At 44.4% G+C, this 27,945-nt stretch overlaps 1 protein-coding gene and 1 long non-coding RNA gene across 51 annotated transcripts in view; both read left to right on the forward strand.

Moving 5' to 3' along the window:
* Positions 1-26,376, forward strand: part of AKAP13 (A-kinase anchoring protein 13) — a 351,999-nt gene extending 325,623 nt beyond the window's left edge. For 37 of the 50 annotated variants that reach the window (XM_005560406.5, XM_015453326.4, XM_005560407.5 and 34 more), the window contains 14 exons: positions 1,029-1,154; positions 1,268-1,385; positions 2,010-2,258; positions 5,703-5,779; positions 6,353-6,534; positions 6,668-6,750; positions 9,725-9,919; positions 12,350-12,511; positions 12,957-13,027; positions 13,493-13,537; positions 17,312-17,362; positions 18,106-18,555; positions 20,514-20,847; positions 21,640-26,376. In XM_005560406.5, coding sequence (XP_005560463.3) covers positions 1,029-1,154; positions 1,268-1,385; positions 2,010-2,258; positions 5,703-5,779; positions 6,353-6,534; positions 6,668-6,750; positions 9,725-9,919; positions 12,350-12,511; positions 12,957-13,027; positions 13,493-13,537; positions 17,312-17,362; positions 18,106-18,555; positions 20,514-20,847; positions 21,640-21,689 — 2,193 coding nt within the window. In that variant the 3' untranslated portion in view covers positions 21,690-26,376. The remainder of the gene's footprint in view (positions 1-1,028; positions 1,155-1,267; positions 1,386-2,009; positions 2,259-5,702; positions 5,780-6,352; positions 6,535-6,667; positions 6,751-9,724; positions 9,920-12,349; positions 12,512-12,956; positions 13,028-13,492; positions 13,538-17,311; positions 17,363-18,105; positions 18,556-20,513; positions 20,848-21,639) is intronic. The other 13 variants (XM_015453327.4, XM_073996615.1, XM_073996618.1 and 10 more) reach the window with 2 other exon arrangements.
* LOC135971600 (uncharacterized) lies at positions 14,965-15,789 on the forward strand. Its single transcript, XR_010587826.2, has 2 exons — positions 14,965-15,089; positions 15,670-15,789. It is a non-coding gene; the product is annotated as an uncharacterized lncRNA (long non-coding RNA).
* Positions 26,377-27,945: the final 1,569 nt, after the last annotated feature.

Raw genomic sequence — 27,945 nt, forward strand, 5'->3', positions numbered from 1 at the left:
ACAGATAGAGCTTAAAAGTAAGACCTACAAATGATGACCTTTCCTCCTGAAACATCCCCTCGGGCATTTTCATTTCTCTCTCTCTGCCCCTCCTTTCTGGTTTCATCTAACTTTTACTTCATCTAACTTAGTACTTCATCAAACTTTGACTCGTATTACCATTTGTACCTCCTCGCACTTGTGTACAACCCGTAGTAAGATCTTTGATGCTAGAATTCACCGTTTAACCTGTAGTTTCCATTTGCTGGTTCTGTGTGCTGCCAGTGCTAGGATCAACCTTTGGGACATTTGCTTTGTCATATGAGCAGATAACTTACTGTCTCAGCTCTTCCATTGGTAAATGGTGAAGGGAAAAGCTACCCTAATCCTTCTTTCCAGTTTTTTGGTAAGGATCAATTTGTGTTGCCTCTGGAGGTTTTTAGTACATGGAAATCAATGCTTAGCATGTATTTTATGAACTGCATACAGAAATTCATTGATTTACCACAAAGTGAACATACGTTCAGATGAACCATTGAGATTGCACACATTTGGGAATGATTTAAGGGCCTTGTGGAATTATTAGGACTACTGGCCTGAAGTAAGTAGTACAAACAGATCCCTAGGTAATGAGGGCTGTTTGTGATGTCTGTCTAACTTATCAAGGTCAGGTATTTAAGATTGTCTCATGAAAAACTCCTACTGAATCTCATTGTTTTATTACTGTTTATGACAAATAGAAGTTAGAATACATTTTACATTTCCTATGTGCACAGTACATAAAATTTCTGTAATTTTTTGTTGTTTTTCAAATCTGTATAACAGCTTTATTGAGATTTAATCCATATGCCATATAGTCTGCCTATTTAAAGTTGAACCTCTTGAGTAACTGCCAGACTGCTTTCCAAAGCTGCTGCACCATTTCATTCTTTTGGGCAAATTTATGAGGAAGCACTTTTGACTTTTACAAGTAGACTGGAAACATTTTACAAAATGGCATTACGAGTTTGGTGCCCCATGGCATGACTTCTGTTCTCTTTTCTCTGCAGTTTTCAGGTGAGAATGCAGAACGTTTAAAGAAGACGTACGGCAAGTTTTGTGGGCAACATAACCAGTCTGTAAACTACTTCAAAGACCTTTATGCCAAGGATAAGCGTTTTCAAGCCTTTGTAAAGGTATTGATAAGAAACATGAAAACCCCCGTCATTGTTGAGAGCAATGTGTCCCTGTCGCCTTTCACTAGAGCCTTTTTCATGTGATTCCTCACAGTCTGTTTACTCCCTTGCAGAAGAAGATGAGCAGTTCAGTTGTTAGAAGGCTTGGAATTCCAGAGTGCATATTGCTTGTAACTCAGCGGATTACCAAGTACCCAGTTTTATTCCAAAGAATATTGCAGTGTACCAAAGGTAAGTCTCCTTTCTAACCCAGTCTTGTATGGCAATGGACTGTTTCCTCTGTGGCCGGTAGTACTGGAGGCCCCATGGAAGTGCTGTTTCATGCTCTAGTAGGTCTAAAAGAGACCTTGTGTTTTATCTTGAAAATAATTTTCTTGAATGAAAATTTGGACTGTTATGTTACCAGACTTAGGGTGGATGATAGCAAGAAGGAAAGGGACCACATTGATTCCATCCAGAGTTCAATGACCTGAACACTATTCTCTTATCACTAGGCTGGGAGATAATTTCCACCAGTTCTTCCCAGAAGTTACATTAAGTAACACAAAGATACAAATTTAAAAAACTTGGTTGCTCTTCCTGCTACTACCTTTGTCCTAGAAGTCTTTAGTTCCTTTTATTTTAGAGCACAACATATGATTGCATATTATTTAAATCATTGAAAACTTCTGGCTTTTTTTAGAATCAAACTTATGACAGCAAGAGGGATAGGCACATGACCTCTGACGTGTTGGCTTCCCTCTGATAGCATAGTCACAAGGGAAAAGATGATATGGAGTGAGAAGTCAGGATTCCCTTGCTTCTTCCCTGGTCCAAAAGGAGCCATAAAAAGCAGAATTATTCTTTCCTTCCAAGACAATGAAGTGGAGCAGGAAGATCTAGCACAGTCCTTGAGCCTGGTGAAGGATGTGATTGGAGCTGTAGACAGCAAAGTGGCAAGTTATGAAAAGAAAGTGCGTCTCAATGAGATTTATACAAAGACAGATAGCAAGTCAATCATGAGGATGAAGAGTGGTCAGATGTTTGCCAAGGAAGATTTGAAACGGAAGAAGCTTGTACGTGATGGGAGTGTGTTTCTGAAGAATGCAGCAGGAAGGTTGAAAGGTAAGGCTTGGCTCTTTTGTCTAAGTGTGTGCCCAGGTACAACAGGCAAAATCCAAGTGCTTTTGTTGGAAATTCACTACCAGATTTTTTTCTCAGAGAGCCCATCTCCAAACACCACCCAGGAGCAACAAGCATTTAGTTCTTCATAATCTTATATCAAAAATGGTTTGTGATGGCCTACAAAATCATACAAAATAGAGCAAGATGACAAAGAAATGATGCAGTCAGGGAAAATGGAAAATAAGATTTTAAAAAAACAAAGCAAAGCATAAGATGAGTGCACATATGCAAGCTGTCAAGGAAGGTGTATTCCCCTACAAGAGATGGACAGCCAGGTTGGAATTGCGGTCTATGGCAAAACTCACAAGGAGGGAGACACAATCAGCGACGGTTTCACAGAATCTGTGAATTCAAAACACATCACTTGTTCACAAGCGATGTTAGAGGTTCACAGGCTTGTTCACAGCGATGTTAGAGGAATTTGCAGCTCCAGACACCTAATAGAAAGTTAAGTTTAACCCACATCAGTTAGATTTATTATTATATTTTATGATATACATATATCTTTAAAACAAAAGAAATCATAAAGGATGCCCATTTTCCATTTGGTTTTAATTTTTACATTTCAAATGGTCAGCCATGTCAAGTTAATGAAGCTGTGAGGCTTGTTTTTTAATTTATCTGTACATTTGATTTTGTTTGTTTGTTTTCATCAAACCTATACTCCATGGGTCTATGTGTTACACCAATAGCCTTGAGTTATACCCACCCCTTCACCCTGGCCTCAGTGAGCTGAGGACATTGAAGCAGGCTAGGCCAGTGCTGTCAGCCTCACCAGTATAGAAAGAAGGTGGAGGAAATGTGTGCTGCTTTCGTTTCTGAGGTGTAAGTGATGATGTAGGTAACTGCTGTCGGAAATACCCATGCTTAGAACAAATAGTAAAGAAGTTCCAGGCAATCAACTGGTTTCAACAATGAATAAAGCAGGACACCCTGCTTAGAAGTTGAAATCAAAATGAAGAGCTTTGGAAAGAGGTACCTGCTCTACAGTGTGATGTGTGCTGGATGGAGGAGAAAGCAAGAGGAATAGCATTAGAGTCAAGTCTTGAAGGATGACAAGGAAGGTACCTGGTACGTAAGGAGAAAGTGCTCCCCCCACTAAGGAAGAGAAAGTGGAAGCGTCGAGTTGAAAGGATGTGGCACGTCCAGGGAAGAGTGGACACCCGGGACTCTCAAACAGAGAGCAGAGTGAATGATGGGGGAGTGACGGGAAACTAGCCCAAAGAAATGAGAGAGGCCAGGTTGTGATGAGGTGCATTCTCCAGACTGAGGAGTTAACAGTTGATACTATTGATGAGGGAGGGGGGCAAAGAATGGGTTCAAAAAGGAGAACGGCAAGCAGGAAAGGGATACTACATGAGGTGGTTTTTCAGTATAACCACTAGGGGCAGTTTAGAGTGCAGCTGGAGTGAAGAGAGACTGGTGACAGATAAATCAAGAGACTGTGCAGTGCTTTGGGGAAGAGCTCATCTGGGCCTGCACTGTAACAGAAGACATAAAAAAGAAGGGCAGAAAAGATTCAGAGAAAGAAATCTCCTTTCCCACCACCAACTGGCTGTGTATTTCATTGTTCTGTGATAAACTCGAACTAAGGCTCCTTCCCTCCAGTCCTAATATTCTGTGATGTTGCGAGAGCCCTAGCTCTCTTTGAGACTTCTAAGCAGGCTTGCAGTTCAGAAATACCTGCCTTTTCTTGTAAAGGCCTGAATTTCCTAGAGCTGCTGCTGCCTGGAGCCAGCGCTTTATTATTTCCTTTACATAGCAATTTATTTATGTCCAAAATAAAAACTAGTAGATCCCAGCTGTTGGAATAAAGTTGTGGTCAAGCCATGGCAGAATGATAGGTTTTGTGGCCTAGAATGCCTCCAGTAGAGATAGGAGTTGGTGTTTAGTCATTTTCACCCCCAAGTGAATTCATGCCAAGTACAGCCAGTACTATGTTAGGTACTCTTTGAAAGGGGTGGGATTGGCCGGGCGTGGTGGCTCAAGCCTGTAATCCCAGCACTTTGGGAGGCCGAGACGGGCGGATCACGAGGTCAGGAGATCGAGACCATCCTGGCTAACCTGGTGAAACCCCGTCTCTACTAAAAAATACAAAAAACTAGCCGGGCAAGGTGGCGGGCGCCTATAGTCCCAGCTACCGGGGAGGCTGAGGCAGGAGAATGGCGTAAACCCGGGAGGCGGAGCTTGCAGTGAGCTGAGATCCGGCCACTGCACTCCAGCCTGGGCGACAGAGCGAGACTCCGTCTCAAAAAAAAAAAAAAAAAATGGGTGGGATTGTTTTTTTCTGATCCACTGACACTGATCGTATAAACTTCAAGATTCAATGAAGTTAAAATTTGTGTCTCACTTATTTGGGGGGAGGGAGAGGGTGCAGGCACCTGAATTATTTAAAAGTAAACTTAAAAAAAAAAAAAAAAAAACTTTTTCATAACTGATGGCAGTACACAGAAAATTGCAGTAGTTTAGCCTAAAAAAATTAGACCTCCCTAGGAATCAGATGTCCTTGCTTCTGTTTTCTTCATAGCTTTGCAGTGAATTCCACAGAAAGGGGATTCCAGTTGCAGCAAAGGTAGAAGAAAAGGTGGGGCATGGACTGTATAAGTCAGTTCCATCCTTTCCCAGGGAATCGTGGACTTCACTTTCCACAGTGAAGATGTTACATAGGGGCCAGCCTGCCAGCTCGATATAGACTCAACTCCAGAGACATCAAACCATCCTCAAGAGACTAGTGGAAAATGTTACTACCTACTCCTAGAGGATTAGTCAGAGCAAGAGTTTAAGTTGACTATTGCATATGGAGCTGAGGAAAGAGCCCTATATTCACATGTACCTGTAAGACTAGAAGGTGCCTGTGTGGCCACTCTTTGTTCTTTTGAGGGTGTGGAAGACAGACATCTTTTCATTAGACTTAGATATTTCTATACTTCATATTTGGGCAGCATTGCTGTCTCCTGCCCCACACCTTTCCCATTACTGTAATCAGAAGTCAAAAAATATTGCAACCTGAGTATTTTTTGGAGTATCCTGCTCTGTGTTGCTGTTTAACATCTGTGCAAGTCCAGCTTTTCAGCTTTATTCTTAAAAGTATTTTATTCTTAAACTCTTGTCTTATGGGATATATCTTTCTAGGACTGAGTACTTAAACTTTTCCAAAACAAGGCTTTGGTGATAAATCCCATTTTAAAATGCTGCTAAAAATCTGGTGACCAGATGTGAATCCTGGAGAACTGTAAAACTGTTGCTTTGGAGGAGTGTGATCTCAGATCATAGTTTGCCCTTATGGGGGTGTATGTATTGCACCTTCAATAAAAACCCTTCTGACTGTGGTAACTATTAAGTAGTCATTGTTCTATCTTCCCTTCTCCCATTTCCATTTTCCAGAGGTTCAAGCAGTTCTTCTCACTGACATTTTAGTTTTCCTTCAAGAAAAAGACCAGAAGTACATCTTTGCCTCATTGGTAAGCTGAATTGTTATTTTTGTAATAGCATTATAAGCATCTAGGTTAGTTATGGAATGTAAGCACTATATTATTGCTCTCCCCAGCCCTCTTAAAATTAAATGGCTCAGGACAAATTCCTCTGAGTAATTTCCCACACACCCTCACAATTTTCTGGCATCCCTTCTTCCCCAAAAATTATTATTCTGTTTCATCACAGTCTTCTTTTAGTGTCTTGGACATCTGACTATTTGACCTATGAAGAAACCTGTCACTGGAGTATTTCTCACATGTGAGCCCATAAATGATGCTCATGTATAATATTGCTGACTGGATTCTTTGGGGAACCTGGAAAGATTCATCATGTAGAAAACATGACTGGAACCTTTAGAGCCATAAATTACTATTTCCCTTTTGAAAAATCTTTGTTAAAATCTGAATGAAATGAGATATTTCTCTTTATCCTAAAGCAGCCATTGTTTTTCAAACTGTGTGCTTTTTTAACAGCATCTAGTCTTACCTTAGATTTAAGCTGTCCTTAAGAGTTAGAATATTGTATATGTATCTTTTATTTGCCCTCTTCCCTTTTTCCAGGACCAGAAGTCAACAGTGATCTCTTTAAAGAAACTGATTGTGAGAGAAGTGGCACACGAGGAGAGAGGTTTATTCCTGATCAGCATGGGGATGAAAGATCCAGAGATGGTAGAAGTCCATGCCAGCTCCAAAGAGGAACGAAACAGCTGGATTCAGATCATTCAGGACACAATCAACACCCTGTAAGTTAACCACCGGGCCCCACCCTTCCCAGCCCTCCTGATGTCTCTGTGTGTTTTCATAATAGGCTGTACTGTGACCAGAGTAATCGACATCTTAGGAACTTTTTGTTCTGTCTTGTTTGGGTTGTATTAGGAACAGAGATGAAGATGAAGGAATTCCTAGTGAGAATGAGGAAGAAAAGAAAATGTTGGACACCAAAGCCCGAGAATTAAAAGGTGAGGCATTGGGAGTGGTCCGAGCCCCTTGTCTGGAATGTCTGCAGTTGCAGAAGACTGCTGGTGGATTTTAGAGGATGGGTTTGCCCTCAGTTCTAAAGCTGCCCCAGAAGGCACTTGAAGGCAGTGAAACGAATAGCTGTTAACAAAAGAGAAACCAAGTCCAGGCTGACATGGGTCCTGGTAAAGAATGACTGTAAGGATGTGTCCAATACTGGATCAAGAGAATATTGATTCTCTTAACTCAGGATCAGTGTTCTCAAACCTCATGACATTCTCTGTACTTTGTCACAGATGAATTTGCCAAAATTTGTAGTCACATCTAAAATTAAAACAAGGAGAGAATTTGGGGAAAAGAATTCTCCAGTTAATCTGATTTAATCCTCCCACCAGTCCCTAGCGTTATCACTTATCTGCAGTTCACAAATGAGTTGCGAGGTGAAGTTTTGGGAGAAGGGTATGTATCGATCTATGTTTGACCCCTGTTTATTGAGTGCTGACTGTTTTGTGTAGTCTTGTCAGTGTCCCTACAACACAGGCATTCTAATCCCCGTTGTGCAGATGAGACAGTCGAGGCCCACAAAGGACAAGCTACGCAGGGTTACACGTGTAGTTAATGGTTAAGCCAGAATTCTGTTCTCTGTCTTAGCAAAGCCTGGTGCTCTTTTCTCTTTGCCAGTGGCTTATCGAATGTTTCTAAGTAAAGACTATGCTTTGGGTCGAAATAAGGCTTAGAGTTAAATAAATGTAAGCATCTAAGGAGTTTGGTTAGGTCTTAAAGCCATACAAATGAAAGCATTGAGTCTCACTGAGGGGAAAATTAAAAATATGGACAGATTTAGACCAGAGCCAGAGTTACAGCAGATTTATTGGCCCATGATTAGGATGACAAGGATAAAAATCTTCCTTCTTTAAATTTTGTTAAGTACCTGGCTAGGCATACTGCTAGGTACAACAGATGCAAAGATTCCTTAAAAAGAGCCCTTTCCCTTGAGAAGCTCACACCCTAGCAGGGGAGACATACCTCAACGATGGGCCACACAGTGATTTATTAGACCACAGGCACGATTAACATATGTGGGATCTGCTCATCCTGCGTCTAGTAAGTCTCACAGAGAAGCTGGTGCATGAGCTACATCTGAAAAAAATTATCTCAGCACACAAGAGTAGTTATGTGCAAAGGTGAAAAAGGACTTGACATGTCTGCCAAGGAATGACAGGTTTGGTGTGTTTGGAGGGTCAGGGCTAAGGGATGGGAGCTTAAGCTGGAAAAGCACCAGGTATTAAAAAGGCAACAAGGGACTGATGTAATTTTTTAAAAAAAGGAAAAAAAAATTTTTTTTTTAAACATGTTGAAGCTAGTTAGGAGAGTTGCTTGAGGGAATGGGAAGCGACTGGGAGTAGAAAGACCATTTGGAAGACTGTTAGGATAGGTTAAGTGAAAATGAGCTGGAGAGGGAACAGATGTGAGTAGGAAATAAGGTCATTAAAATCTGGTCAGTTGGCCAGGCTTGGTGGCTCACGCCTGTAATCCCAGCACTTTGGGAGGCCGCAGTGGGCAGATCACAAGGGTCAGGAATTGGAGACCAGCCTGACCAACGTGGCGAAACCCCATCTCTACTAAAAATACAAAAATTAGCCGGACGTGGTGGTGCGTGCCTGTAATCCCAGCTACTTTGGGAGGCTGAGGCAGGAGAATCGCTTGAACCCGGGTGGCAGAGGTTTCAGTGAGCCGAGATAGTGCCACTGCACTCCACCCTGGGTGACTGAGTGAGACTCTCAAAAAAAAAAAAAAGTCTGGTCAGTTGGTGGTGGGACAGAGTGAGGAGAAAGAATTTCTCACAGGTTTCCAAATCAGGTGACCTGGAAGATGATGAGTTGTTGACTGAGAAAGAGATTCCACACTAAAGGGAGGAGGTGATGGGCTAGAGAAAAGATTGGTTTCTCACATGCTGAGAACAAAGCATCTCAGTAGAGGTGGCCACTTGGGCCCCATGGTCTGCTGCTAAGAAAGGGAGGACTTTTGATTTTTTTTTTTTTTTTTAATGAATTATCAGCATATAGAAGGTAATTGAAGCCATGGGGATGAATGAGATCCTCAAGAGGAAAGTGGGTAAGGTAAAGAAGACAGCTCAGACCAGGTGCAGTGGCTCTCACCTGTAATCACAGCACTTTGGGAGGCCAAGGCAGGCAGATCACCTGAGGTTGGGAGTTTGAGACCAGCCTGGCCAACATGGTGAAACCCCATCTCTACTAAAAATACAGAATTAGCCAGGGGTGATGGCACATGCCTGTAATCTCAGCTCCTCAGGAGGCTGAGGCAGGAGAATCGCTTAATTGCTTGAACCCAGGAGGTGGAGGTTGCAGTGAGCCGAGAGTGTGCCATTGCACTCCAATCTGGGCAACAAGAGCGAAACTCTGTCTCAAAAAAAAAAAAAAAGAAGAAGACAGCTCTCAGGATGGAGCTGAGACAGAAGCCAGGAGCCCAGATAAGAGATTCCATTGCAGATGGCAGATCAGTAAAGTGTCCTGAGAAAGAATGGTAGGAAGAGAACCAATGTCCTAAGTTAAAGAAGGAAACATGTTTTAAAGGAGGAAGTAATCATCAATGCTGAAAAAAACAACCTAAAAGACCTCATTGGATTCAATCGTGAAGTTGAGCTGGGAAACCAGTTGCAGAGTGGACAGAAGCTAGAGAGTAGTGGGCTGAGAAGTAAACAGGGGACAAGGGAGTGGAAGCAAAGTGCAAACTTGTTATGTCACAATTTCCTCGCCAGAAAGATCCAGAATGGTTTTCCAGATAGAAATCACAGAACAGAAACAATATTGCTGTCATGATGAAAAAGAAAGGGAAGTGGGTGGGGTGTCCTGTCTTGTCCCTTTCCATAAATTACCACAAGGTGGTGCTCATGTCTTAGTCATCTCGTAATACTAAACGCCAATCAAATCACAGATCATTTTCTCCATCCTGCAGAACAACTTCAACAGAAGGACCAACAAATCCTACTCTTGTTGGAAGAGAAGGAGATGATTTTCCGGGACATGGCTGAGTGCAGCACCCCCCTCCCAGAGGATTGCTCCCCGACACATAGCCCTAGAGTTCTCTTCCGCTCCAACACAGAAGACGCTGTCAAAGGAGGACCTTTAATGAAAAGTGCAATAAATGAGGGTAATTAACATTCAACATTGCCTCCCTTCATCTCCTCCCAGAGTGGTTTACACTCTAATATTATCTTCCAGTTTTTACTTTTTTACGTTAAAATAAAGCCGCACAAATGCAGAAAATTACCCAAAACAAATACTTCACTATAGTAAATAATCGGGTGAATATCCTTTTAACCACTACCCACATCAAGAAATTAAATGTGGCCAGACACCCTGAAGTGCCTTCGTCCACGTGCCCTGTCCCCATCATACCTCCCTCCCTCCAAAAGGAGCAGTTATTCTGGCCTTTTTTTAAATTAATCATTTATGCCTTTTTTTTTTTTTTTTTTTTTTTTTTGGCAGGATCTTGCTGCTCTGTTTCCCAGGCTGGAGTGCAGTGGTGCAATCTCAGCTCACTGCAGCCTCCCCATCCTGGGTTCAAGTGATTCTCCTGCCTCAGCCTTCCAAGTAGCTGGGACTACAGGTGTGCACCACCACACCCAGCTAATTTTTGTATTTTTCATAGAGACAGGGTTTCACCATGTTGGCCAAGCTGCTCTCAAACTCTTGACCTCAAGTGATCCACCCACCTTGGCCTCTCAAAGAACTGATATTATAGGCATGAGCCACCACGCCCGGCTGTTAATCACTTACTTATATATCTTTATGACTTAAGTGCCTACTCCTAAACATTATAGTTTAGTTTGCTTTTTTTTTTTTTTGAGACGGAGTCTCGCTCTGTCACCCAGGCTGGAGTGTAGTGGCCGGATCTCAGCTCACTGCAAGCTCCGCCTCCCGGGTTTACGCCATTCTCCTGCCTCAGCCTCCCGAGTAGCTGGGACTACAAGCGCCCGCCACCTCGCCCAGCTAGTTTTTTTTTTTTTTTATTTTTTAGTAGAGAGGGGGGTTCCACCGTGTTTTCCAGGATGGTCTCAATCTCCTGACCTCGTGATCCACCCGTCTCGGCCTCCCAAAGTGCTGGGATTATAGGCTTGAGCCACCGCGCCCGGCCTACTTTGCTTATGTTTTTTTGATATGCATCTTAAAATTCTTAATTTACAGTTCCCCTCACCATCTTTTTTTTTCCCCATATAATTTATCTTTGAACAATATGAGCTTTTTGACTTAGAGAGTTTCCCACAGTTTGGATTTTATTCATACAGTTCTGTCCTCTGTTTCCTTCAGATTTGCAGCTGGATTCTCAGAGGCTTAATTAATCACTCAGACTTGATCTCTTTGGTAAATTGTGCCCTTATAGTGTGTTCTTTCATTGAGAGGGCATAAATTTAGTTGTCTCTTTTTTCGTGACATATAAGAAAAGATAAAAGGATAAACGCTTGATTATTTTTCCCCTCTATTTATTTACCAGTTTTTAAGACCATGAACATCTTCTGAAAGTGACCCATAGTTTTTATTATGGACTCATAAATTGAAGCATGTTTGATGGGGCCGGGCGCGGTGGCTCATTTCTATAATCCCAGCACTTTGGGAGGCCAAGGCGGGTGGTCAGGAGTTCAAGACCAGCCTGGCCCACATGGTGAAACCCCATCCCTACTAAAAATACAAAAATTAGCTGGGTGTGGTGACGTGCGCCTGTAGTCCCAGCTCCTCAGGAGGCTGAGGCAAGAATGTGTTTTGCTCACTTATTTTATGCACATGTCTTTCTGATGTGCTTTTATTATCTGTAGAGAAGTTAGACCCTGTGTTTTCTCTACCTGTGTTTTCCCTTTATATGAGATTTGACTTCAATATTTTCTATTGCTCATTTTTATGTGAAATTAGTGTCTTAAGTTTACAGGTTCATATAGATTTTCTCACACCATAGGACTCGTCTATCATTTTTGTGTAGGTTTTCTTTTTTAACATGGCTTGTCTTATCAGATTTCCTGCTATTGGTTCCCTCCCTTATTCCACCTGGCCCTTCTTTTTCTTTATCTCTTTTTCTCCTGTTTAACTTTTATTCCATTTTCTCCACTTTCTTCTTTCTGTGAGCCATACCCTAGAAAAGAACCCTAGCGGGCCAGAGTTGAGATGCAAATTCTTAGACTACTCTAGCCCCTTGAACTCACTCCATATTAGCGAAGCCAGAAACCCTGACTGTTTTACTTGCTGTTCTCAAATCAGTCCATCTTACTTTCCAAGGAATATCTTCTGGCTGCTTTGGATATGATTCCAGAAGCCATGTAACTTCTAGTAAATTACTCTGCCTTCCCTGTACACTTTCAAATTTCCTAGCCTCTTGTATATAAAGTGGAAAGTCTCATCTCTAAATTTCTAGTAGAGTCCAACCAAAACACATACCCTGAGCTGAGACCCTTCTCTGAGCAAAGGAACTCACCCAGTCACTCTTTGGAAATTTCCAATCATGCTCTTTGTACATATCATGTATACTGTGAACTTGTTTTCTCCTCATTGAAAGATAAGATGTCAGCTTTGCATGTTTCCTTTATTCCAGTGGAGATCCTTCAGGGCTTGGTGAGTGGAAATCTGGGAGGCACACTTGGGCCAACTGTCAGCAGCCCCATTGAGCAAGAAGGTGCGGTCGGTCCTGTTTCCCTGCCCCGGAGAGCAGAAACCTTTGGAGGATTTGACAGCCATCAGATGAATGCTTCAAAAGGTAAATGATGCGAAGTCATGAGCTTTTATAGGCAATCCTTGACTGTCCCACACAACTCAAAATGATTTGTGCTTTAGTAGCTACATTGTACTTTAGTAGCTACATCTCCGCTCCCATTCAATCAGTAAATTTCTTAGTGAGATCTTAAGACACTCAAGAGCCTGCCAATCAGACTCATATTCATTTTGAGTAACAAAAAAGATTTTCCTAAGATATCAGCTAAAAGAGTAATAATACATGTTCCTGCTTCCAGCTCTTCTGCATCCATAAAATTATTAGTAATCACTTAGCTGCCACCAAGCTGCTCCCTCTTTTTGGGGGCATCAGTAGGATTCAGAAATACTACCTCCCCAAGATACCTATATGATATTCTTTCCTTCGCTAATCTGTTTCACAACTTTAAAATTTAAAAAAAAAAAAAAAAAAAAACCTATTTTTTGTTTAGGAGGCGAGAAGGAAGAGGGAGATGATGGCCAAGATCTTAGGAGAACGGAATCAGATAGTGGCCTAAAAAAGGTATTTCTCTTTAAAATACACTATGAACCTCCTTGGCACTTTCCTCTGAATTCATAACCTTTGAAATTATTTCACTTTGATGTTGTTTTGGATACCTGAATTGCTGCTTTTAATAAAATTATTTTCAGGGAAAATCACATTTTTAAAACAAACAGTACAGTTAAGAATTCCACATTATTGGCTGGTGGTCTCACTGGCTTAGGGTGGTGTGTTTACATTCATAACTCTACCATGGTCCTGGCAGGACCAGTTTCATTAGGAGGTTTGTTTCAGGTGCTCCAAACTGACCTGACCTTCTTACAAGGTGTCAGTGATAAATAGTTCAACCTTAAACCTTCAGTACCTTAGTGAGAGGCTGTGGTAGGAAAGAAAGAAAATGGAAAGCTATAGCCTAACAGAAACACACTGTATGTCATTTTTGCATCAAGATCTTCATTTTTTATATGTATGGTTTTTGTTTCATAGGGTGGAAACGCTAACCTGGTATTTATGCTTAAAAGAAACAGTGAGGTAAGGACATTATGAGCTATTTAAGAAAATATGTGTTTGTTACCATTGTCAAGTTAGGAATATTCTTTGTTCCTTTTTTTTCTTTTTGCTGTTACAAAGAGGCTAACTGCTGGCTGTCATCTGTACATGTAAACAATACAGTTGTCAGTTTCCTTGACCTTTCCCCTTTTTTTGTTCCTAGGGGCACCGTCTTGGAATTTTGCCACTTAGAGAATTGCCTGCTAAGATGGCCTTTGATTCTCTGTCCTTAAGGAAGCCTTTTGCTGCTTTTTTTTTTTTTTTTTTTTTTGAGATGGGGTCTCACTCTCCCTGTATCACCCAGCTCACTGCAACCTCTACCTCCCAGGCTCAGGCAATCCTCCAGAGTAGCTGGGACTATAGGCATGCGTGCCACTATGCCCGGCTAACTTTTGTATTTTTTGTAGAGACAGGGTTTTGCCGTGTTGCCCAGGCTGGTCTCAAACTCCTGGACACAAGCAATCCACCTGCCTCAGCCTCCCAAGGTGCTGGGATGACAGACATGAGCCACCTTACCCAGCACTTCTTGCTTTTAATCAGCTTTCTCTAAGTAGGGCCCGCAAAATCCCCGTGATGGTTTCCTTTGGTCTAAGCACACTGAGTAGAATTCATAGCAGCCTTTTCTATCACAAGCCTGATACTAAGAGCCACAGGTCTGGAACATGGGCATTTAACTTGTAATTTGACACAGTAATTTCTTATCCTTCAAGTACTCAAGTTATATCATCATCTTTTTTCGGGGGGGGGAGACGGATCTTGCTCTGTTGTCCAGGCTGGAGTACAATGGTGCAATCTCGGCTCACTGCAACCTCCATCTCCCAGATTCAAGCGATTCTCCTGCCTCGGCCTCCCAAGTAGCTGGGATTACAGGCATACACCACCACACCTGACTAATTTTTTGTATTTTTAGTAGAGACGAGGTTTTGTCATGTTGGGTGGGCTGATCTTGAACTCCTGACCTCAGGCAGTCTGCCCACCTGGGCCTCCCAAAGTGCTGGGATTACAGGCCTGAGCCACCACGCCCAGCCATATCTTCTCTGAGTATTGCTTTAGACTTAATATGTGTCTTATCTGTGAAGCAGCCTTGGTGTCCTTCTGGAAGGATGCCCATCCCGCGTGCACCGCCCCCCTGACTCGTTGTGACATAATCTTCAGATTACTGCCATCTCCAAAATTAATTCTGAGTATTTGACTTTGTAAGCAGACTAGAAGCAGATACATGATAGTTGCTTTTTAGAGTATACTTCTCAAGCATTTTGATTGTGTTTCTTCTTTTTCTTGTGCTTGCTTTTAACGTACATTAAGTCTCCAAGGAACTTTATTTTGAAATTTTAAGGGGAATCTTTCCATTTTCCACCTAAAATACAGAAGGATATTGTTTTATATTTGTTGCCACAGAAGTCTAAATACAGTGGAGTCCTGAAGGAATCCTTCAGTGTGCTTATCTTTAAATGACAAACTTGAGCTTATGGAAGCTACTTGCTCTCTGGATCTGCTGCTTGAAAATTAGCTCACTGCAGCCTCCGCCTCCCAGGTTCAAGCAATTCTCCTGCCTCGGCCTCCAGAGTAGCTGGGACTACAGGCCCGCACTACCGCACCAGGCTGATTTTTTTGTATTTTTAGTCGAGACGGGGTTTCACCATGTTGCCCAGGCTGGTCTCGAACTCCTGACCTCAGTTTATCTGCCCGCCTCAGCCTCCCAAAGTGCTGGGGTTACAGGCATGAGTCATTGCTCCTGGCCTTGATTTTGCTTTATGGCAAAATTTCCCCCCTATATTTAGTTAGAAGAATCAGGGTAAGAAATAGTAGAAGACCCATTTGTTTTTCAGACATTCCAGTATGGATTAGACACTATAAATGCTTAGCTAGAGTCGGCAGGTTCTTCAGTTACTTCTCTCTGCTTATTAAGGATAAAATAAGGGGGGCCAGTCTTGTTGGCTCACTCCTGTAGTCCTAACACTTTGGGAGACCGAGGCGGGTGGATCACTTGAAGTCAGGAGTTCAAGACTAGCCTGGCTAACATGGTGAAACCCTGTCTCTACTAAAAATACAAAAAATTAGCCAGGCATGGTGATGGGCGCCTGTAATCCCAGCTACTCAGGAGGCTGAGGCAGGAGAATCACTTGAACCTGGGAGGCGGAGATTGCAGTGGGCCGAGATTGCACCACTGCACTCCTGCCTGGACGAGAGTGAAACTCCGTCTCCATCTCAAAAAATAAAAATAAAGAAAATAAGGGGTAAAAAATTTTCTCAGAAGAGCTAAGCCTGGTAATTAAGATTTTTGTGTTTTGTTTTTAAATGACTTAAGTATTGTAAGAGGAATACATGTTCATGGTAGATAAGTAACATAAGTTACTTAATAATAAACATCCCACCACTGGAAAATAGCTACTGTTAAATGTTTGGTGTTTATATTTCCAGCCTTCTACATAACATATCCGAGTTGTATATGTATGAATAGTATAAAAAGTTTTACATAATTTGTATCAATACTTCCTAGAGCTTCGTATCTTGCTTTTTTTTCCTCTTAATATGCATTAAAAGCATTTCCCCAAGGCATATTTTTACAAAGCATGCTGTTGAACAGCTTCATATTATTGTGTACCATAATTTTCTTAATCCTTCTGATAGTTAACTGTTTTTCTACGTTTTGCTTTTAAAGCAGTGAGCTAAGAACATCTTTGTACATACATTGTTTTTTGCACAGTTCTCTGATTATTTCCCAGATATGCCAAAATGCTATTGAACGAAGGTTTTGCAGTGCTTGGCACTACCCATTAGACATACAAGTGCCCATTTTCATCTTTTACCAACATTGAGTATTATTCTTACTAAGTTTTTGTTCGTTTGATAAGTTTGGGTCATTTATTTTATTTTGCATTTATTTGATTTCAAATAAGATTGAGTCATTTTTAATATGACATATAAATGCTATTGGCCATTTATATTTCTTCTGCAAATTGCTGGTTTGTGTTCCTGGCCTATTTTTCTACTAGGGTATTTTTTTGTCATAATGTTCTATGAGAGCCTTTTTTAAATCAAAGATTTTTCCATTTGAATTTCTATTAGTCCTTTGCCTTTTAATTTTAATTTTACATTTTTACATAGAAATTTTTGAAAAAATCATGTGGTTTCTTCCATTACTTCTGTGTTTGCAAAGCCTTCCCTGTTTTAAGATTAGAAAACCTTCTAGTTCCTTCCAGCTCTTTTTTTTTTTTCTTTTTGAAATAGGATCTCGCTGTCTTGCCCTGGCTGGACATAAATATGGTTTATTTTTCACCTTTGACATTTTCAGATATTTGAACCTTTTTTTTTTAATGTGAGCTAAGGTCTCAACTCAATTTTTTTCAGAAATATAGCCATTTTCTCAGAACAATTAATTGAATATTCTTTTCTTTCCATTGATTTGAAATGCTACTTACATGCTAAATTGTTATGGGAAGTTTCTGAAATTTCTGTTCTGTTGCACTGATGTATGCTGTTTTTATTCTAGTCATTTTAAGTATTGGAAGCTTTCTAATACATTTTAACTTGTGCTGATACTCCTCCTACACACAGGTCACTTTGGTCTTCTTTTGTTTTTCTTGGCTGCTGGTGCTCACTTACTTTGGTGCTTTCAATTTGAAAATATTTCATAAAGATACAAGCATTTAGTTGTATCTTAAAGAAGCCATCTTATCAGGTAAACATTAGTGTGATGGATTCTGAGATTCATAAAGCCCTGAAACAAATGTTTCCATTTTGTTCCTTTGGCAGCAGGTTGTCCAGAGCATTGTTCATCTCCACGAGCTCCTCAGCACTCTGCAGGTGCGTGCCTTCATCTTCCGTCCCTGCGTTTATTTGTCTAAAGAACAGCAGCTTGGGGCTGTTGTTGACTTGGATCTTTGAGGTTTGTAGGCTGTTTATGGGTAAATGGGGCCCTCAGTCTAGGGAAGACTGGCTCTCGTGGTGAGAAAGTTACAGAATGCTGTGGGTAGAGTATCATCGACCTTCCAGGACTAGAATTAGTGAAGAGCTGGTGTGCTGTAGGCATGGCTTGATAACCATGCTACAAATCACATAGCATGCTAACATGCACTTGGGAGATTATTTCACTTTAGAAAGCCTTAAGTATGATTATAAAAGTTTCTATATCCCATATCTCTGTACATTTGAATAGAGTGGCCTTCCTAATACAGCTTCCGTTTCGGACTTCCCAGGAACATCCTCAAATTCTGCTCACTTCCTTTCTTGAAGATCTGCCCTATCTCATTCCTTTCTCCCACTTCCAACACACACACACACACAGTACCCCAGGTAATACCAGTGACCGCAAACAGCATGTGACCAGATATGACAAAAACCTGTGAGTTCGTGCACCTTTGAGGTTCTTGTGTGATAAATGCCTGCAATTATCCTGGAGCATTTTTATTAGATGGGCTTGAAAAATGAGGGGAGAGTTCTAGTCCATCATAGTGCCTGGTGCCCCCTGCTGTGGGGTCAGGAGGGATCCAGAAGTTGGCTGTCATCCTGGCCAGAGTTGCAGGGCTCTCCTCCGTGTGCCTCCTCAGGGTGTGGTGCTGCAGCAGGACAGCTACATTGAGGACCAGAAACTGGTGCTGAGCGAGAGGGCGCTCACTCGCACCTTGTCCCGTCCGAGCTCCCTCATTGAGCAGGAGAAGCAACGCAGCCTGGAGAAGCAGCGCCAGGACCTGGCCAACCTGCAGAAGCAGCAGGCCCAGTACCTCGAGGAGAAGCGCAGGCGTGAGCGCGAGTGGGAAGCTCGTGAGAGGGAGCTGCGGGAACGGGAGGCCCTTCTGGCCCAGCGCGAGGAGAAGGTGCAGCAGGGGCAGCAGGACCTGGAAAAGGAGCGGGAGGAGCTCCAGCAGAAGAAGGGCACATACCAGTATGACCTGGAGCGACTGCGTGCTGCCCAGAAACAGCTCGAGAGGGAACAGGAGCAGCTGCGCCGGGAGGCAGAGCGGCTCAGCCAGAGGCAGACAGAACGGGACCTGTGTCAGGTAATGGCACTCCCTGCCGAGAGCAACCTAATGATATTAATTAAGAACCCCTGTGTACTAAGCATAGTAAGAAAGTGAGCAGAAATATAGAGCCTGTTTTTGGCAAGATGCAGTGGCTCATGCCTGTGATCCCAGCACTTTAGGAGGCTGAGGTGAGAGGGTAGCTTGACCAGCCTGAGCAACAGAGGGAGACTGTCTCTACTAAAAAAAAAAAAAAAAAAAAAAAAAAGTGTTTTTAAGAATCTTTGTAGCTGGACACAGTGGCTCACGCCTGTAATCCCAGCACCTTGGGAGTCCAAGGCAGGCGGATCTGTTGAGGTCAGGAGTTTGAGACCAGCCTGGTCAACATGGCAAAACCGCATCTCTACTAAAAATACAAAAATTAGCCGGGTGTGGTGGCAGACACCTATAATCGCAGCTACTTGGGAGTCTGAGGCATGAGAATCGGCTTGAACCTGGGAGGTGGGGATTGCAGTGAGCCGAGATCTCGCCACTGCACTCCAGCCTGAGCAACTCTGTCTCAAAAAAACAAAAAGAATCTTTGTTTTACCCTGAAAGAGAGGCAGAGGGAGAAAGTCTTTTTCTGCTTTTTGCATCTCTAGGAGACTGAAGAAGAGAATGGAAGTGCTGGGGCATTTTGGCCAGGCAGTAATGGATACTTAGAGTTGGCAACAGCTAGAGGAGCCTCCATGTATCTGAGAAAATGGCCATCAGCCATCCAGGATTTTAGGAGCAACCCCACTGCTCTGTGTCACATTAGAAGTCAGGCATGGCCCTGACCTGAAGGAACCTGTAGCTTAATGGGGAAGCACAGCAAGAATAAAAGATCCCCCAGAACATGTGGTGCCTGTGGTCCTGAGACAGCAGGAAATGGCTGTCAAGCCAGAGTTGCTGGAAGAACCCATGTGGCAGGATGGGTGGGAGGCAGTTACAGAGGGAAACGCCCATCCCAGCAACTAGGGGAGGCGGCCACTCCTCTTGTGAACAGATGATATTCTTGCTTGGGGATGTTGAGACAGCTGCACTCTGCATAGTTCCTGATTTGCCTCTCTACTGCTGATGAAACTTTTCTTTCTCTATAGCTGCTGCTTATATTGGAAAGCTTTTGGTAATTCAGCACACTCACTCCTGAGCTTATTTCAGTGATATTGCTTGGTTATTCCAAAATATGGATGCTTGTGGCAGATGGAGAGCCTGGGTGTACACAGATCTGCCTGTGTTTTGAAATGCATACATGTTGCTGTTTGTTTGACTGATTGACCTTGGACCATGAAAGAAAATTATACTGACATCTTCCAGAGTAGGGGGCAGTTGTAGCTTTCGGCAGATGTTGCCAAATATATTGGGCAGGGGGGAGCAGCAAATGCTTTGTGTTGCTTTTTATGACATAAGGAGGGATTCCACCCCATCCCAATACAATCATCAATGCTTTGACAAAGGAGGGTTCCCAGGCAGCTAAGAGAACCCAGATTAGATGGTCCTCTTTATCTCTGGTTTAACCTTTGAGTAGGATTCTTGGTTGTAAGCTCGGCTTTTCCACTTACCCTCTAACCTGAACAGGTGTCTGTAATCTCTTTGCCCTAAAATACTTCCCTGCATCCCTGTGCAGAGCAGTCTTAAGCAGCTCTCCTTCTTTCTTCAGGAAATGGGAATTCTTTTCTAAATCACCCCATCAAAGGTACTATCGGTTTTTTATGACGCCGGTGTTTGCGTATGTAGTAAAAGTATTAACAGTATTGAAGGCGGTATTTTTAACATGTTTATAGATACTACTTGGGGGAGGGCAGCTAATGAAACCTTTGAGCTCTATGCAATCCATAGAAGTGAGCTCTGTAGAGTTTACAGAGGTGGGTAAGTACCCAGCCAGCACACCCAGTTGAATTCAGCCAGGATTTATTGAGTAGGCATCAGGGATGCTGACAGCCTCCAAGTGAAACCCTTCTCTTGAATATGTACAGGTTTCCCATCCACACAGCAAGCTGATGAGGATCCCATCGTTCTTCCCCAGTCCTGAGGAGCCCCCCTCGCCATCTGCACCTTTGATAGCCAAATCAGGGTCATTGGACTCAGACCTTTCAGTGTCCCCAAAAAGGAACAGCATCTCTCGGACACACAAAGATAAGGGGCCTTTTCACATACTGAGTTCAACCAGCCAGACAAACAAAGGACCAGAAGGGCAGAGCCAGGCCCCTGTGTCCACCTCTGCCTCTACCCGCCTATTTGGGTTAGCTAAGCCAAAGGAAAAGAAGGAGAAAAAAAAGAAGAACAAAACCAGCCGCTCTCAGCCTGGTGGTGAGTCACGCACACCTGCTCTCCCTGTGGCCATGGTGTCTGTGCATTCTGAGAGAGGGTAGATTTTAGTGGCATGGGGCAGGGTTGAAAAGGGTACAGTTCAGATGCTCAGAAGCCAAACCGCTATCCTTCTCACCAGCTCCGCTTACTAAGAGCGCTCATGCAACAGACATTAAGAACCCACTCTGTGTGGCACATGTGCAAAAGCAGAAAGCATAGGTTTCATTTTCAAGGCATTATCCAATTGAGGAACTGCAGCTCACCTCTCAGTGAAGTAATTCAAGTCCTCCTTGCCTTTCTGGGCCTAGAGAAGTCATTGCTAACAGCTAGCATTTGGTGATTTAACTCTCAAATGGCTGTATGAAGTTGGCACTGCTAACCCCAAAGGAAGTGAGGAAACTGAAGCTCACAGAGGCTAACTAATGTGCCAGCGGCCACAGAGCCCGCGGTTGAATTCTACTAAATGCCTCCCCGTTCATGTGCCACTTTTCCCCCTGAATCCTTCTCTTTAGGATTGATCTCTCCTTTCTGTGGGGCAGGTTAAAGAAAAATGTACATTTTCCAGGCCTCTTCATAAATTCTAGTGCTTATTAAAAGTTAAAGGGAGCATTAGACAGTGAAGTAAGAACCTTATTAACCAAATTTGTTCAGAAACCCCAGTGTGCAGAGAGTCAATTGCCCATAAGCCCCCGTCACCTATTTGCATTACAGAAGACTTTGGTTTGGGGAGGAAGTTCAATGAAAGGAACAGTTTTTCTGAATTTTTTTCATTCTTGGTTTTCACATTTCCAGATGGTCCCACATCAGAAGTATCAGCAGAGGGTGAAGAGATCTTCTGCTGACCCTCTTCCTCTCTGCTGAGGCAGCTGCCTCCTGACCCTGGCCAGCTCACCTCTCCTGCTGTCCCCACGTGCACAAGTCTCTTACACTGGACACCCACTGCTCCTCAGCGTCCAGTCCTCCTGGGCGGCCCCAGGTCCTGGACAAGAAGGAACAGATGATCTTGAGTATCAGGGTGGGGAAGGAGGCCCAGACTCTGCTTCGGCCATGATTTGTGACTGCCCAGGACTCTCAGGTTGGGCTGGCCCTACTCAGGATTACACTGAAAGTAGTGGCCTCGTAAGTACAGGTGATGGTTTTGGACATGTCAGGAATTCCTAAAGGCTGAAAGAGTGTATCCAAGTAAGGTCTGAACCTCTGACTGCCTTTTATTTGGAGGAACACGAAACCAAACAGAAGATGTTTTGGACTTGATCTGTGTCCATACATGGGGACCTGTCTGCATATATACATGGGGAATGCTAGAAGAAGGCCCAGTCTGTACCAGATGTCTGGTCACCTTAGCTCAGCACAGGGGCAGTGCCTGGATGGACCCAGAGCTCCTGCATATCAGCACTTCACCCAGTAATCCTCAGAGACTGGTTTCCCTCTAAACCCATCCCGTGCACGTATCACCCATGTTTTGCATGTATTTCTCATTTCATTTTAGGGATGACAAACATTTGTGAAACCAGTGAGAGAAGGCTTGATGTGTATAAAAGACGTGATCTGCACCACCTCGATCTCGGTGTTTCAGGCACTAAAGCAACAAAACAACCCGTAGTATCTCATTTTGTCATCAAATCCAGAAGGAATACCCTGGTTTTCCGGGATGTTTACCCACATGTTTTGGGCACGGATAAAGTGAAGAGGCCACTCACCATTATCCCTGCAGGGTGACACTTTTGGTTGTTACTGACCACTCAGAAGTGGCTACGGCCTCCTGGCTGTGTTCCTGAGCCCCTGTCGTGCCTCTCCCAGACAGCAGCTGCCTGGCCCTTGCGGGTGAGGACACGCCCTATGGGCACACCACCACCAGGGGCCAGGCAGAAGCTGTGTTCTGAGGCTAGGAGAGCTGGCTGAGAGGTGGGTTCAGGCGAAGGGTGAAGCCGTGTGTGGCGGTTCCTGCCAGTGCGGGTCTGGAGAGGAGCTGGCCCAGAGGGCGTGGTTGTGAAAACGCCCTTCTTGTGTTAGGAGGCCTTGGCAAAATTGGATTTCTTCAAAAACGTATCTGAAGGTCTGTTGTTGAATTGTGCTCTGCCCCTGAAAGAGGGTACAGATGCTGCCTGCTGCTCGGCTTTGCTTTTGCTTTTCCCGCCGTGTTTTGATCTGTGTTCACTTGAGGCTTTCCCCAGCTGGTGTGTGCAGGACAGTTCATGGTAATGTTGCCCTCTGAGGCCCCGTACACCAGAAGGGAGGCCCTGGAAAATTTTGTGCTTCCGACGTGGCCTTCAGTTCTTGCTTTTTTGCCCCTCAGAAGCAAGGGGCTTTGAGCACACTTAAAAAAAGAAAAATCTGTAACTTGGTGCTTATTGATGAATTGCAAGCTGGCCTTGCAGATGGAGATATTTATCTTTCAGTTTATTTGAAAGAGGTCTGGTTTAAAATTTGTAGCCTAGATTTGTTTTATTTATTTTGTGTGTGTGTGTGTTTGTGTTCTTCTTTTTTAAGGGTGAGCCAGGACTAGCCCAACAGTCTAAACTATCCAGTCAATATTGAGTGAAGTGGCAGCCAGCACCGCTCACTCTGTGTCTTTTGAAGTGCCTTGAAGGCCCAGATGAAATTTTAAAGGGAGGGGTCCATGTCCTTCCGTCCCCCACCCCGCCTCATTCTTTAATCAAAGGATATCTTCTCCCTTGTTTGAGAATGAAGAAACTCACCACCTCTGAGCTACCTTTGCTTTTTTCTGTCATGGAGAATACCCAGCCTTCAGAAACAGACAGGCCAAAACCTGCTGATTTTTCTATTGAAAATATCATGTCCCCTTGCAAAGACCCTAAACAAAAAGTTAAGTTGCTTTCTTCCACCAGTCCATACAACTCCAAGTTACAGCTGAATCATCATGACTTTCCTGAGATCTACCCCGGGGCTTGGCTCTCTGTTCTGGTCACTAGCTCCGAGTTCCCCTACTGGGATTCGCAGGAGGGCAGTACTGAACCTGCATTCTTCTCTTTGTAAATGTAGGCTGGGTGCCCCTGTTGTCTGGGTTTGGAACGATAAGGGGTTGATGCTGATTGGATTTACTCACGTACATGCTCTTCACAAAAACACCATGGATGCTGAAGTTAGAGCATGTTGCCACAGAGGTTGACATCAATGTTAGAGTGTCTCTTGCCCCACTAGCTGTGATGTTTCACCTGCTTTGGTTGTTTTGGTGGTCTTTTTTAAAAATGGAGATTTCACATCTGCCCAGACCTCCCTCACTCAAAACGATTTCGGCAGGTTCTGGTTGGACAAGTTTAAAATCAGAAGGTAGTGCCCAAAATTCCCCCAAGCCACCCAACTTCATCCAGGAATACAGTCTGCAGTGCCGAAAGGGAACCACTTACCAAGACCTGTGCTTACATACCTTCGTCATCTCTCTTCCCCCTTGGAGTTGTCCTCAAGGGGATTTGTTCCTGTCCTGGGGGTTTACCTGGGATGGTGGCTGCCTGTGCTTTTGCACATGGCCTTGACAGTGTTCTAGTTGCTGGATCTAATGGCCTGTCTTGGTTTCTCTCACATGAGAAGGGGTTGTTTTCTGGGGTGACTCAGACTGAATTCCCCATACTGTTTCCACACCAGGATGCCATGTTCTCCATCAAGCTGAAGAAATCAGGTGCCTGAAATTGTGCTTAAGTTTTGGGGGAAAGATGGAGTTCCTATCCAGAGCCCCCAGATTTTCAGAATCGAGTGAGCTTTCTGGAAGGAGACTGCATCTTCTCTCAATTCCAGTCATCTCAGTCGTCATTCCAGTTGGGTGACATGTGCACTTTAAATGCTGTCACGGTTGGCTTCATTTTCAAGACAATCAAATGTATTGACTGTTTTCTTTTTAGAAAATGGAGAGGGTTAAAAACGTGCAAACTGCCACTTTCAGCCTTTGCCAGTACTCCCTCTACCCCCGTGAGAGCTATCTGGGGGAAAGAATCCTTACCAAGGTTTTTTTGGAAAGGTACGAATCTTACCTTTTTTCCCCTTCTGTGTCTCAGGGTAATACTCTATTCAGAGTCGCCCCTTTGCTCATTTTCTCCCATATTTGTTACCTTCCTGAGGCCTCAGTATTAGTCATGAGCACAAAGTTTGGAGACCCTTGGCGTTGTTTCTTGATGTGGGAAGGGAGGTGTTAGTGTGTGCAAGGGTTGAACTAGATAGACCCTGCCTTAGTAGAGGGTGGGACCATAACCTTAGAGGCCAGAACTTGATCCAGAAGTTGCTGTCCACAGAAGTGCTTTCTAGTTCATCATTTTTGTCTCTAGGGCTCTTTTTCTGTAGCCAGGTCTTTCTTCCCAGGGATTTTGGTATTTGCATTGGAGTTGAGGTTTACTCTAATGATGGGTGGCCCAACTGTGCCCAGAGGACAGCCAGGCCCTGGGAGGGGGTTTAGAAAGACAGTCCTGGTGACTGGGCTTCAGTGGTCACAAAGAGGGTGGCTGTGAGGTGACCCCAGACACTTCAGAACGATGTGCACCCTCTGCGTTTGGATGTCCTTGGAATGTGGGAGCCTAGAAATAACCCTGTGGATGAAATGGGGGCGGCGGCTGCTGGAGATCTGTGTGCCTTGCCTTCCTTCAACAGGACCAACTAGGTGTGCAGCCACCTACGGATATGTCCCAGCCAGCCCCGTCGCTCTCGCCCATCCTCAGAGACAAAGAAGAGGGCAGGGAGTTTGGGCTTGGTTTTGAACTTGCCTTTCAATGTAGCAAAGCATTCCTAGTTAACCAGAGCCTTGGAATCTACTACCTGCTGGCCAGGCTTTAAAATGAAAAGTGTTTCAATGCTGCCATAAAAGGGGGGTGGTGGGGAGGAAGGGAAAATAAAGGCATCTTTCCAAGTACTCATCTAATTTAATTGTCAAAAGATTGATAGGCCATGAATTCTCTATCTCACTAAGGGTTAAAGGCGGGCGACCCCCCACTGACTGTCCCCTGCCACCGAAGTAGGTGACCTGCCCTACAAGCAGGTGGGACCACCTGTGCTGCGCTCCAGGGGGCTTCTGCAGGAAGCACTCACCCCCACCTTCCCTGGCCTGAGCTTTTCCCTGCCTTTCTTCACCACCTGAGGGCATGGGCAGTCCCCGAGCCCTGGCCATGGGGCGTGCCTGGTGAGTTTGCCTGCGGTTCAGGCTTAGCCTGTGGTCACCTGTGTGCTGCTGCCTGCGTGAGGTGCGCAGGGGAGGCGCAGGGATCCGCAGGAGGGTGGTTGGGATACACCGGATACCTCTGCTCTCATTGCTCGTTTCCAAATGTTCTATGGACATTTCTGTGCTAAATCATATTAAATAAAACAGGCGGGTTAAAACCCAGATGCTGTATATTAATTTGTAATTATGTATAAAGTGAAGCAGTTTTAAACTGTAAAGATTTTTTTCAGTGTGTTTTCTGGAATTTTGCCACAACATACTGGCTTTGTATTTTATTTAGCTTTCTTTCTAGTTACCAGCTTCAGACCCTTGTAAAGTGCCCCTCAGCCCTTTCAAAAAAAAAAATAATAAATTGCCTGTGAAGTCTTGGTTGGTGCTGTGATTTATTCCTGTTCCTGGTTCCTGTAGAAGGGATACTCCCCATCCACCCCCAAAGCTCTTGAGGAGAGGCTTCTCCCAATGCGAAGGTTAATTTCCATAGTTTCAGGAGCCAGATTCTGCACCGGGCAGCTGCTGCTGGGGACGGCGTTGTCTCTCTCTCTCTCTCTCTCTCTCTCTCTCTCTCTCTCTCTTTCTCTTTCTCGGAGCAGAACCCAAACCCAGAGAGCGACGGATCAGCCCTAAAGTCAGAGTTTATGCCAAGAGCCCAAACTTTGTATTTCCAGATAAATCAGTACAGTGAACAGGAACTTTGCTATAGAGCCTGCGACTTCCCTTAATGTTCGTTTCTCTTACTTCACTAACATTCTCCACCCCATCCCACCCCCAAACTAGAGCAACTGCCAGAAACTAACTCAAGAAGAAAGATCGTCTCTACTTGTAGCTCCGGGGTGAAATCACCGGGTCTGACCCCGGAATGCCGGGTCTGCCCTGGAGACACACAGGGCTCTAGCTGTCACTGGCTCCACCAGCACAGCCTGTGCCTGCCTTTTTTAGATCACTGGCTTCCTAGTCTTCGAGTCTGCGCTCGAGTCTGCGCTTTCTAGACCTATAGGAAGGCCCTTAAATCCAGCTGGGCCTTGGAGAACTGTGCCACTCACAGTAATGCAGAGAACCTGGGCAAAGCTGCCCGGAGTCCCCGCTCTGCCACTTCCCAGCTCCCTGGCCCTTCCTGACCCAGTCACCAGAAAGAAAGTCCTGGCCAGGCACGGTGGCTCGCGCCTGTTAATCCCAACACTTTGGGAGGCCAAGGCGGATAGATCACTTGAGCTCAGGGGTTCAAGACCAGCCTGGTCAACATGGTGAAACCCCGTCTCTACTAAAAATACAAAAATTAGCCAGGCGTGGTGGCACATACCTGTAATCCCAGCTACTCGGGAGGCTGAGGCAGAATTGCTTGAGCCTGGAAGGCAGAGTTTGCAGTGAGCCGAGATCGTGCCATTGCACTCCAGCCTGGCCAACAGAGTGAGACTCTGTCTCAAAAAAAAAAAAAAAATTAGCTGGGCGGGGTGGCATGCGCCTGTAGTCCCAGCTACTTGGGAGGCTGAGGCAGGAGAATCGCTTGAACCCGGGAGGTGGAGGTTGCAGTGAGCCAAGATGGCGCCACTGCACCCCAGCCTGGCGACAGAGTGAGACTCCTCAAAAAAAAAAAAAACACAAAAGTCCTGCCCAGCTGCCAAGTGTCTTTCATTTTACCACAAACTTGGAAGTGCACGTGTTTCTTCACAGAGTCTTGTAGCCCTGGTGATAGCTGCCTCCCCGCAAGCCAGTAAACACTGGTCTTTTCTCTCTCGCTCGCTACTCTTGGCTGTCACTGCTGCCCCGGCGGTCTCCTCCCCCACAGCAGCCATACCGGCCTGGGTCCGTGGTGGCCCTCATCCACCCACACCCTCAGCAGGGCAAGAGGAGTGGTTCCCATGGCCTGCCTCCCTCCGCTTTCCACCGCAATTGGTTCTGAGCCAGGGACAGGCTGTCTGGGAGGCAAGAAGAGCCAGAAG

This window comes from Macaca fascicularis, chromosome 7, assembly GCF_037993035.2.
Source record: "Macaca fascicularis isolate 582-1 chromosome 7, T2T-MFA8v1.1".
In the NCBI taxonomy this organism is placed as follows: Eukaryota; Metazoa; Chordata; class Mammalia; order Primates; family Cercopithecidae; genus Macaca; species Macaca fascicularis.